The sequence below is a fragment of the Capricornis sumatraensis genome, chromosome 2 (assembly GCF_032405125.1).
Source record: "Capricornis sumatraensis isolate serow.1 chromosome 2, serow.2, whole genome shotgun sequence".
Lineage (NCBI taxonomy): Eukaryota > Metazoa > Chordata > Mammalia > Artiodactyla > Bovidae > Capricornis > Capricornis sumatraensis.
Genome location: NC_091070.1, coordinates 13861488 through 13873846, shown reverse-complemented (window position 1 = coordinate 13873846; position 12359 = coordinate 13861488). Strand labels below are relative to the sequence as shown.

The 12359-nt window shown below is 55.1% G+C and overlaps 1 protein-coding gene across 6 annotated transcripts in view; it reads left to right on the top strand.

Annotated features, from left to right (window-relative positions):
* Positions 1–11051, top strand: part of ADCK1 (aarF domain containing kinase 1) — a 113530-nt gene extending 102479 nt beyond the window's left edge. For 4 of the 6 annotated variants that reach the window (XM_068965315.1, XM_068965313.1, XM_068965312.1 and 1 more), the window contains 4 exons: positions 2842–2991; positions 4428–4625; positions 8683–8876; positions 10355–11051. In XM_068965315.1, coding sequence (XP_068821416.1) covers positions 2842–2991; positions 4428–4625; positions 8683–8876; positions 10355–10526 — 714 coding nt within the window. In that variant the 3' untranslated portion in view covers positions 10527–11051. The remainder of the gene's footprint in view (positions 1–2841; positions 2992–4427; positions 4626–8682; positions 8877–10354) is intronic. The other 2 variants (XM_068965317.1, XM_068965316.1) reach the window with 1 other exon arrangement.
* Positions 11052–12359: the final 1308 nt, after the last annotated feature.

The following is a 12359-nucleotide window of genomic DNA, read 5'->3' as shown; positions in this document are numbered from 1 at the left end:
TCTCCAACGCAGGGAGCTCAGGTGCAGTCCCTGGTCGGGGAACTGAGATTCCGTGTGCTGCAGAGCAACTGAGTCCACACACCACAGCTACTGAGCCCACACGCCCTGGAACCTGCATGCCACAGCTCAGAACTGATGCAGCCAGAGATAAATGAGTGAATAAACTAACTTCTTAAAAAACAAACAGGTACATTGAAACCTAGTCTTTGGCCCCTCCGGGAGTATTATGAGGAATCAGGGGCACTAGCAGGCGTCACACTGGGTTCCAAGCACCACGATGCTGTCGTTTACCCGACTGTCATCTGTGAGAGAGGCACTATTATTATTTCCATGTTACTGAAGCTGACAGTTTGACTAACTTGTTTAAGGTCACGAAGTTCAATTGAGAAGGGCAGATGTCCTTGTGAGCTGGTATAGAATATCGGTTCCTAGAAGCCTAGGTCTCACCTGGTTTGAATCCTGCCTTTGCTTCTTTCCAGCCAGGTAGCTCTGGGTAAATTAAACCTTTGATGAATCTCAGTTCCTAATCTGCGAAATGGAGATAACAGTTGTGCTTAGTTTTAGGGCCCTTTAATAAGGATGACAACTATGGTTTCTAAAGTAGGATTATTCCTGATGATTGAATTTGAGGCCAATTATCATGGATTGGGATTCAAAGGAGACTAATGGGGTTAGGATAAGCATCAGAGGTGAGAACTGTGGCATCTCAGAAAAACGTGGAGAGACCAGAGTCTCACTCATGTTGAAGGCAGAGTCCTGTATTCACATGTTTGGCCTGTTTACAGGCAAGGGGATGGATAACAGAGCCAGTCTATGATATGGAACTTAGACCTCAATGAAACTATGTAACGAAATAATCAATTCCAGTCATCATAGGGGCTTACAACAGTGGGCTAGATGGTTGTTAATCAAATAAGAACACAAAGAGTGTGCTAGTGATTAAAAAAAAAAGAAAAACTACAGGCCTTCCCTCGTGGCTTCCTGGTAAGGAACCTGCCTGCCAGTGCAGGAGACACAGGTTTGATCTCTGGTCCAGGAAGATCCCGCATGCTCCAGAGCAGCTAAGCCCATGCACCACAACCATTGAGCATGTGCTCTAGAGCCCAGGAGCCGTAACTGCTGAGCCCCTGTGCCCCAAGTGCTGAAGCCTGCGTGCCCTAGAGTCTGTGCCTCCGAGAAAGAGAGCCCAGGACAATGAGAGGCCTGCACACCACAGGTGAGAGCTACGCTAGAGAGGAGCCCTTGCTTGCTGCAACTAGAGAAAACCCCACACAGCAACGAAGACCCAGCCCCGTCAAAAATGAATAAATAAAACTTAAAACAAAAAGCAGCACTGTTAAAAAAAAAGGAAAAGAAACAGTTTGCAGCATCCTATGAGTGTATGGCAGGAGAACCTCGTTTAATCTAGGAGGTCAGGGAAGGCGTCCCCAGGGAAATGATGCTCAGCTGGGATGGGAAGGAAGAGAGGAGTGCGCCAGGTGAAGGGGAAATGGAATGATGCTCCTGGAACAAGCATCATGTGCAAATGGACCAGAGGTAGGAAGGCACAGGGATTATCCGAGAAGAGAAAGAGATCAATTATGGCTGGAATGTCAGTGGTACAAGATTGAGACCAGGGAGGGAGGCTGGGCCTGGCCAAAGCAGACTTCGTAGGCCAAGGAACCAATGCAGAGAACGCAGGAGGTGCGGGTTCGATCGCTGGGTTGGGAAGATCCCCTGGAGGAGGAAATGGCAACCCACTCCAGTATCCTTGCCAGGAAGTCCCATGAACAGAGGCGCCTGACAGGCTAAACAGTCCAGGGGTTGCAAAGAGTCGGACACAACTAAACAACTGAACACACACATGCAGGCCAAGGAAAGGACTTGAGTCTTTATCTTAAGACCCTAGTCCTGTGTTCCGTACCCTGGGGGCCTTTCCTCCCCTCTGGCTGCGATATAATTGTTAGTGCCCGTGGGGTCCAGGTGAGGCTGAGGGATACTGAGGGCAGCATGTGCCCTCGGGACACCAGCTTCCTGGGACGAGCATCCCTTTGTCCCCTGGAAACCCATCAACAGACCATCTGTGGGGCCGGGTCTGCCTCTCTTCAGCAGCTGTTCCCTAGCTGGAAAAAGGCTTTTAGCTTTAATAAAAAGGGAATAGAGATAAGGAGACTGCCTGGGCAGGGAGAGCGGCAGTGACAGGATGATTTAAATGGCCTCTCCAGTGTCATTTCTTCTGTGCAGACATCATAAATCAGATTAGCATTGGGCTCTGGTGGGGAGGGGAGTAGGGAAAGGGGCCTGAAGGGAGAGGGGAGGCGGGCATGTGACTCCAGGTGCCCCTGGTGCTGACCTGGAGATGCTGGGGCCACCTGTCCCTGGTGCTCAGCAGCCCCGGCCTTGGAGGAGGGGCAGAGAGAATGATCCCTACCCTCAACCCAGCTTTCCAACCCACATTCAGCTTTGGGGGGGGGAAAAGTGAAGAGGGACTGATAAGAGAGAAGGAAAAAAACACACAAAAAAACGGGGAAGTGTGGAGAGGTGGGTGTTACAGCCTTTAGGAAACCTAGAAGCAGCCGTTCTCCTGTCTTGTCATCCATTAAAATCACCTTGGATGCTTAGAAAACTACAGATGCCTGGATGAGTTCCAGCTGAATCGAACGTGGAGCTAAAGTTAGGAAAAGCTGGATTAGCGATCAGCTTCTCACGTCAACTCAAGGACTACAGGGTCTCAAGCCATCACTTCCACCATGATCGCTCAGGCCTTCCTCTTGAAGGTGGCCAGCCTGAGCAGCCAGCGTAGAAGTCTCTGAGGCAGGTGGGAACGCGGTGCAGCTCCTACCCGGCTCCCTTCTCTTTCAGATCTCGCGCCACCTGGGCAGGCTGTACAGCGAGATGATCTTTGTCAACGGCTTCGTGCACTGTGACCCCCACCCAGGCAACGTGCTGGTGCGGAAGCGGCCAGATACGGGAAAAGTGGAGATTGTCCTGTTGGACCATGGGCTGTACCAGGTAGGAGGACCCTTTCCCCACCAGCCAGCCCCAGGCTCTGCTCCTGCCTGGTTCAGAGCTCTCTGAACTCCCCTGTCCACCACAGAAATGGGATCAGATGGCAAGGTAGCTGGAGAGGGTGCTGCCCCCAACCCCTAGGGCCATCGTTTTGTGCAAGTCACGCTCACGTGAGTTCTCCAAGCTCTCCGAGCCCCAGCTTCCTTTGGAGAAGGGGGTGATAGAGGATGAGATGATTGGATGGCATCGCTGACTCAATGGACATGAGTTTGAGCAAATTCCGGGAGATGGTGATGGACAGGGAAGCCTGGTGTGCTGCAGTCCATGGGGTCACAGTCAGAAACGACTGAGGGATTGAACACCAACAAGAGAGTGAGAATGATAATACCTTGTTTAGAGGCAGCTTTGAGGGGTTGATGAGATAGTACCTGGATGTGTGAATCGACTTTGTCAACTGCCAAAAAAAAAAAGAAAATCCCTTTTCCCCAGGGAAACCCAGGCCATCCAGCCAGACCCTGGGAGGTGAGCTGCTCTCAGATGAGCTTAGATGGGGCAGGGGGCAGGGTCACTCAGCTCCAGTGAGAAGGTCATGTTTAGTGGGGAAGCATGGAGGGGTGGGAAACTCACAGGGGTTGGATGACCCTGACTCCATCCTCTGGAACTGGGGACAGAGAGCTGGTGCCAGTGAGCCGTGTGTTGCTGCCGGGAAGTTGAGAAGTTCCCTGGCCATCCCAGGTCCCGGTTTGACTCCATGAAGCCAATGTTCCTGGCGAGGTTTCCCTGCTGGTCTCCTGCTCTTCCGTTCAGAGCTCTGATCGCACGCACATCCCCAAACCTGGGATTCCTTTGAAAGGCTCAGTGATGCTGGGCATGTTAGTTTTAGGCGGACACAGCCCCTAAATAAGTGGTGGCCCAGACACAACAGACGTCTCGTGGCCTGCTCGTACACCAGTCCGCGGTGCATGGAGGAGCCCGCAGGCAGGAGCTGACCGAGGCTGCACCTCCCAGCTTCTCTTTGAGGGTCTCGCCCACCAGCCCCCAGGAGCAGGGTGAGGGCTCAGAGGAACATGCCTGGGAACATTTCCACGGACCAGGTCTGGAAGGTCGAGCTTCTGACACATCCCATCAGTCAGCGCTCAGGCAGAGGGCTACATCTAAAAAGGAGGAAGGCCTGGTGGTAGCCTGTACGTGGGAAGAAGAGGGGAGTGTAGATTTTGGTGGGCCGGTGGTAGCCTCTAACACTCTCCAGGACCAAGGCTGACCCAATAGTAGCTTTGTGCTTGGATCTCCAAGGATGGCTGACTATGGGGGGCGGAACGGACGTTGGGCAGGTGTCACGGTCTCCCCTGCCCCTGCTCACGGCGGTCACACCAGGCGGGGATGAGGTCTTTCATGGTAGGGGAGGAGGCCCCCGACCTGCCACACTGCCCCCGCTCTAGGCGCTCACCGAAGAGTTCCGCCTGGACTACTGCCGCCTCTGGCAGGCACTGATCTGGACCGACATGCAGGGCGTGAGGAAGTACGGCCAGCGCCTGGGAGCCGGCGACCTCTACCCCCTGTTCGCCTGCATGCTGACGGCCCGGTCCTGGGACGCGGTCAACAGGGGCATCGGCCAGACTCCCGTCACCGCCACAGAGGTGGGTGCCCCCCGGTCCTGGTCCTGCCCTGTCCCCAAGGAGGCAACGGGGCAGGGCCGAGGGTGGAGCCGTGCCAACCCAGGGTCTGAGAGCACTCTGGTGGGCTGTTGGGCTGGAGTTGGGTAGAATTAGAGAGGTCCTCCCTGAGGAGCGGGGGGTGGGAGAAATAGTGTCTCTGCGGGGAGCAGGGGACAAGGAGCAGCGTGCCTCTTTGTCCCCCTTCCGGCCTTGTCAACCTGGAGGATTAAGTAGGTCATGTTGACTGTATAGTCCGGGCCCCGTGACATTCACTCCGACCTGCCCTCTCAAGACTTCAGCCTTCCGCCACATTCCTCCGCAGGACTTCTGGGCATCCCCCAGAGACCTGACTCTTAAGTGAGTCTGGCACTGCCCGCTGTCTCCTGCTGGGCACTGTCTCCCATTGTGGGGTTCATCTAGGGCACCCTGTGGGGAGGGGGCTTCAGTTCCTCATGCCATGCTCAAAGGCTTGCTTCTGTGCCATTATCCTATGGAGTTTGTGGTGGAACAGGCTCTAGACGAGAGTCCCTGGGGCTCCAGAGTCCCCGGGGCCAGGGCGAGGCCCACCCTAGCAGCGCCCTTCTCTGTATGTGTCCTCATCTCTGCCCCACAGCAGGGCCGGACGTGGGGCTCACTCTTCCTCGCTCTGGGTGAGCTCCCGCCCAGGTGTCTCAGTTCCTCGTGGAATCGCCTCCCGTCTTCCTAGGCTGTCAGTTGGCAGGCCTGTGCAGACTTGGCTCGTGTCCATGTGGGGAGGGGCTCACGCTTGCCATAAGGGACTGGATTCTGCTTGTGCGGTGGAGGGCCCTGGGCTCTGATTCCGGCCCCTGCTTCTCCTGGTGGCCTGCCCTTGGAGGGTTCTCATCACCTCTCTGAGCCTCAGAGTCCTCCCCCATGAGCTGCCTTGGGGTGGGGGGTTTAGCAATGGCTGGGTCCAGAGTCTCGAACGACGTCCCCCAGCAGGCCACGTCTTGCTGTCTCTTGGCTCCGCTTTCCACTAAGTTGCCATCATTTCCCAGCAAACTTGGTGGCAAAGATGACCACCGGTTGCCCCAGGCTCACGAAGCTTTCAGCGCATCGTCTCAGAAGAAGAGAAACCCTCTCCCTCCTTTGCTGCACAGAGGGGATGATTCTGCTTGATAACCCATGCAGAGGGCCTCCTCATAGTCTCTGAAATTTGTTCATGGAACAAAAGTTTTTTTTGTTGCTGGAAGCTGGACTGAGTGCCTGTGGACCCCAGTGATGAACAGGCAGGCCTTCCATATAGTTGTCACTGTGACAGAGGGAGACAGATGGTAAACAAGTGAACAAACAGGTAGATGGAGTGATTGCAGATTAGAGGTGCCAGGGAGAGACCAGCAGGGCGGCGGTGATGTGGGGTGGGGGGCCGCTATAGAGACATCGCTGGGGAGTCGACATATAAGCTGAGGCCTGAAGGATGAGAAGGGCACCAGGGACTGCCTTGGTGGTCCAGTGGTTAAGATTCCACACTCCCAATGCAGGGGGCCCAGGTTCCATCCCTGGTCAAGGAACGAGATCCCCCATACTGAAACCAAGAGCCCATGTGCGGCCACTGAGACCTGGTGCAGCCAGATGGATAAAAGAAAGAAAGGCGTCAGCCAGAGGAGGGACTTGGAGAAAGCAGCCAGGTAAAGGGAGGCCTAAGGGGGCAGGCTGGGGAGTCTCGAGTCAGTGAGGGGCATGCTGGGCTGAGATGCATATGGCGGCTGGACTCGGAGAACATCACGCAAGGAGCAGTTCAGATTCTTTCTCAGGACAAAGCAAAGCCTTTGACAGCTTGTAAGCAGGAGAAAGATATGCTCAGACTCCCTCTGTTAAGTCTCTCTGGAGTGGGGCAAGATGAGCCGTGGGGCTGAGGCAGGTGGAAAGACCTTGGGGCTGAGACTGCTAACAGCAGTGGAGGTGGAGAGAAGTGGATGGAGCCAAGATGCATTTTGTTTGTTTGCCTTTTATTTCTTTTCTTTTGGCTGTGCCAGGTCTTACGGGATTCCCCGATGGCTCAGCCATAAAGAACCTGCCTGCAATGCAGGAGACGCAGGAGACCCAGATTCGGTCCCTGGGTTGGGAATATCCCCTTGAGTAGGAAATGGCAACCCACTCCAGTATTCTTATCTGGAAAATCCCGTGGACAGAGGAGCCTGGAGAGCTACAGTTCATGGATTCTCACAGAAATGGACATGACTGAAGCAACTTAGTGTGCACACAGCCTATAGATGGGATTAAAAACACAGAGATGGAAAAGATTGCATGGCACTCAGTAGGTGCTTGGTGAATGATACCTGTTGATATTAACTAAGTTAGAGTTTTATCTTTGCAATCAGGTAGGCATCCAGCAGGGGCCAAGCTTGAAGACTGTGCTGCTCTGAGAAGTAGCCCCTTAGGGTTGCCTGGGTGGACTCAGGGGCTTCCTTTTGGGTCCAGAGGGGCTGTGGCCAGGCCAGTCCCACCTTGCTTAGAGGGGCCTCTGTGGTGAGTGGGGCCTTGATCTGGCCTTAGCCCCTGCAAGCAGCCGGGGGCGGGAGGTGGGGAGGCAGACAAGCTCTTGGCGTCTGGCTTCATGTTGAGATGTTCTAGTCTGATAGCTCCTGCCTGGGGGACATTTCAGGTTTCACAGTGAGGCAATTGTCGGCGGTGCACCTGTGTGCCTGAAAGGGCCTAGAGTCCTGCTCCTACTGCAGAGGGCAGCTTCAGGGCGAAGTGCTGGGCAGCACCTCTGGGCCCTGGTGTGACTTCTCCCAGCCCCGTATGCCCCCCAACACCTTGCCTCTGGGGACCCTCGAGGTTCTGCTGGGAGGCAGGCACAGCATGCCCAGGTTTTAGGGGAGGACCCTGGGCCGCACAGCACTCTGTGAGATGACAGGCAGTGTAGCCTGCTGGTGAGGGTGCAGGCTTGGGAGCTGAATGACCAGGGTTTGACTCCTGTCTCACTAGCTGTGGACCTTGGGGAGGTTATTTTACTTCTCAATGCCTCAGTTTCCTCCCCTCAAATGGGGATATACGCTCGCCTAATAGGGTTGTTGTGAGGATGAGATGAGTTAATGCATGCAAGCATGTCAGAGTGCGCGGGTTCCTTAGTGATGCTCAGTACACGTGGATTCTTGTCATCACCATCGCCATCATTGCTTCCCTGGAGACTGAGACGGGATCAGAGCCTCGCTCTATACTCAGGACTCTGGCTGGAGGCAGTTATCTGCCCAGAACCACGTGAGCTCAGGGACGGGGAAGGCTGGGAAACCGGCCCAGAAAATTACCCACCAGGATGGGGCAAGGGCTATCCCTGAATCCTCCTCCGAGGTCCTGAGGACCTTGGGCGTGGGCGGGCTGATGCTAGCTCCAGCCTGGAGGACAGTAATGGGCTGTGGCTGTGCGAACAGGTCTGGCAGGGCTCAGGGTCAGGCAGAGTGTGGGGCAGGACTTTGGATTTGGGTTTGGGGTCAGGAGCTCAGAGGTCTCGACTGCACCAGCCTGGGTTTGGCTGGAGCAACAGGGGCCTCAGCCAGTACTGGTGACTCAGCCAGTACCAGCTTGCAAGAGTCCTTCCCGACCTGGCCTGAAAATTGGTGGCCAGCGCAGAGCCTTGGAGAATAACACAAAGGTGGACCCCTGGGCTGAGAGGCAGGACCCATGAGATGGTTGGTGGGGAGGTAGACTCCCTGCCCCGTCGGTACTGGCCTGGGGGCTTGGGGGATGGGTATTGGTGACCTCGGCTGCAAGGAGCCAGGACGGCAGAGGCAGTAGAAATGAAGCCTGTTTCCCCCTCCTCCCCTCATTGACGGGCTCCGGGGCTGTGTCCAGTGCTGGGCTGAAAGTTGGGGAAGACGTCCTGTCCAGGTTCGTCTGGCTACAACACCGCTTGGGCTGAGCTTCTCACCCGGGAAGGTTCCTAGCGCTGCTGAGGCCACTGTGTTAGACCCTCCCTCCCGGAGCCTCCCCACTGCCCTTTCCGATCGCTGGCAGCCCGGACGCCTGCTGCCGCCCCAGGCCCCCCGCCCCACTCAGGCCGCCTCTTTCTGTTCAGGACTCAGAGATCCGCAACCACGCGGCCAACTACCTCCCCCAGATCAGCCAGCTCCTCAACCGCGTGCCGCGCCAGCTGCTGCTCATCTTCAAGACCAACGACCTGCTGCGGGGCATCGAGGCCGCCCTGGGCACCCGCGCCAGCGCCAGCTCTTTCCTCAACATGTCGCGATGCTGTATCAAAGCACTGGCCGCGTGAGTGTGGGCTCCGGCCTTCCCCTGCCACCCGACCCCAGCTCCCTGATCCACCCCAGGGGTCGGCACGCCCCCGCTTTCTCCCCCAGCCCCCAGGGCCTGGCCTGAGCTCCCCAGTCTCCGGCTCTCCCTGCAGGAAGTTAGGGGCAGAAACCAGCTCCAGGGAACTGGCTGACACCTTGGGGTTATGTTTAAGGTGGTCCAAGAGAGCCACCTCTGCTGGTTAAAACTGTGGGTTCTGGGAACTCACCTTCCTGGGCAACCTTTCCTTGTGACCCTTACGCTCAGTAAAGTCTGCAGCATTTTCTGATAGTCTCAGTCCCACCCGAGAGTCCCCAGACTTGGGATCAGGATGCCCTGGCTCATATCTCATCCGTGCCTGGTCCTGGGACCTTGTCCCCAGCACCTGCCAGGCAGCGAGGCCAGTGTTCTTTTCCCTGCGAGTGTGGCTGTGACTCAGGAAATGTGTCACTAGCTGGCTCTCTCGGGATCTCAGGTCTTTGCAGATGCCTCAGCATCTGGGAGGTGTTGATGAGGAAGGAAGGGTGCTTCCCCAGGGAGGCGGTAGTAGAGGAATGAGGATCCCAGGCTCTTCTACTGGATGGTAGCACATGCATGGGAAGGCCCATACTCTGGCTGAGTGTGCTCACCCAAGAGGGGAGGCCTGGACTGGTCAGCTCCAAGCCATCCATCCATCCTAGGCTGCGAGTGGGTCACCCTGGTAAACGGGTGACGGCAGTGTTGACCCATGCATCATGCACCCGCTATCAAATACTGAGTTACAGCAAAATACACTGCCTAGGGAAGGGCTGAACACGATTCATTCTTCCTCTGAGGTTCTGGAAACGAAGTCTTGGGAGTTCTCTGGTGACTCAGTGGTTAGGACTCGGTGTTTTCACTGCTGGGGCCTAGATTCAGTCCCTGGTTGGGGAACTAAGGTCCTGCAAGCTGTGTGGTATGGCTAAAAAAAAAGCAAATGAAAGTCTTGAATAGGTGATCCTCATAAACACCAGTTTCCATCATGTCCTTTTGTTGGTGCAGAAGGCCTCGAGCTGGGTGGAATCCGTCATGGCCTCAGCCTCCCAGGACCACCTTGACTAGGTTTCCTGGTGATTCTTAGCCTCAGAAAGTTTGGGAGAGCTCTTTCATTTGAGATTGGGGGATTCTGACTTGATGAATGTTAACTCTACTTTTGGAAAAAGAGAAACTGTGGAACGTGATACCCAATGGGTCCTCCAGGCCTTTGATGAGGTGTGCAACACCTGCTTTTACTTACCCCACTTGCCTGGAAAACGCCTGTAGACTAGCTGAGATCCTCTGGTCCCGGACTGGGCAGTGGTCTGATCACGTGACCTGGAGCCGTGTGTCCTGGGGGAGGCGGAGTGGTGAGTCGGCAGAGCCACCACCTTCCGTTTTTCTAAGTGATGCCGCGCATCTCAATGCTGCATCTCTTCTCTCTCTTCGCGCCCCTCCTGCAGGCACAAGAAGCAGAAGACCCGTTCACTCTTCAGAAGGGCCCGGATCTCTCTCAGGGAGTCCTTCAGCTTATGGAAGATCAACCTTCATGAGCTCGTTCTGCACATGAAGGGGCTGAGGCTCACCGGCTGGCTCCGGGCTCTGCTCTGCTGGCTGCTGCCTGCTTCCCACTGAGTGGACGCGGTGCCCGCTGCCCAGCGGTGGCCCCTGCCGCGGCCAAGGGGTCTCTTCACCCCTCACTCTTCCGTCGTGTCTCCACCCGCTTGCCCCGTTTCTGCCCCGTGGAGCCCCACGATCCCTGTCTATGGCACTGTCATGCTCCGCCTCTGGAAGTCCTCTCCAGTGAAGCCCGCGTCTCGGGGCCCCAGGCCGCATCCTGGGAAGGTTTCCGGCCGTTCCCAGGGAAGGCTCGCGGTCTGCTTTCCCGCTCCCCGTCTTTGCCTTTGGGTTGGATACCTGCCCCACCTGCTTCTGTTCACCTTTCTTGTGGTCAAGATGGACTACGGAGCCCACCGAGGGCACATTTAACTCGCCAGACGTTTGGTTTTGCTGCAGAGGGGCGTGGTTCCTGAACTGCTGGAGAAGAGTTTTCTTTCTTTGCGCCATCCCTCCCCGGAGGTGCCAACCTTCCTGGGGTGGCTTGGCCCCCAAGCCAGGTTCTGTTGCAGCTGTGAGTTCACAGCTGTTGTGGTGAGCCCTTTTGGTGACTTTATGTACTGTGATTCAATAAAAACCACTTCGGGGCTTCAGGGCAAGAGTGTGGTCAGCAGGCCATTTATTCCAGGTTGGGAATGAGTCTACTCAGGCCACGAGATAGGAGTGGCCGCGGATGCCACCTGCCATTGTGATCTGCTTGACTTCTTGTCCCTGAAATCCTTCCAGCCTTCCACTGTACGTCTGCTTTCTGATTCTTGTATGTTTCTCTTCCTTTCTAAGACAGATCTTGGTTGCCGCTGTTAGGAAGCTGAAGGCCAAGAACTCAGAGGCTCAGCAGAAGCCTCTGACCTTGCTTCCCCTGGGTTCTCCCCTCATTCCCTGTGACCTGGCACCTCCCTTGTTCTGTTGATTGGCTCCTGGCTTAGCCCTCAGATTCATCATTTGATACCCTCATTCCTGAGACTGTTGTCTAAACCTCAGTCATGTGGCTGGGCTTCTGCTCTGAAACCTGCTGGTTACCTGCTAGATGCTGCTTCTACCTTGTTCCGTGCTGCCAGCCTGCCCCCTTCCCCCCGCTGCCCCGATCATCCCTTCCAGTTTTGGGGATACCTGCAAACGCCTGCTCTAACTCCTGTGTCTGTAGTCTCCAGATCCCTGTGACCCCAGATGCTGCAGGTCCCAGCTCTCACTGAGCACCCAGGCTCACGGTAATTGTGTCTGAATCTCTCTGATCTTACTTCACCTCATTCATGAGGGTAGGAAAAAAAAATCCTAAATTTGAATCTCATTTTCTGTTCTCTTTATTCATAATACAACAAGCAGAGTTTTCACTGACCAGAGATGGTTCGCCATCCCTTTGAATTAATTGTTCTTAGTGACCAGTTGGATGCACCCAGGGACCTGAGAGAATAATTTGCAAGATCTGCTATGAATCATGAGGATGCATGCTGCATATTATATTTTATGGTGTCTTTTATAGCCACTGAAGTAAATATAAATGTCCTTTTTGTTCAAGGTAATGGTTACTTGCTTTTCACTTTTGGTTTAATGGTTGGCTTCCTGCTGCCTTGGGATCTAAAACATCAGCATGTTGCCAGAACAGTTATCCAGAGAGAGCAGAGAGGCCGAGACAGTTTGGGGTACAGGGCAGTTTGAAAACAGAGGGCTTGATGTGTGAGTGCCTTCCACGTGTGAGAGAATATGCTGGGCTCTTGGTAAATAAGTTGCGTCATTCATTTGTCTCATCAGTTCTATGAGGGCAAAGGGTCATTAGCCTCATCTCACGGAGATGGGAACTCTCCAGGCTCAGAGAGATTTAGTCATTTGCTTGAAGTTGCACAGTTGCTGAAT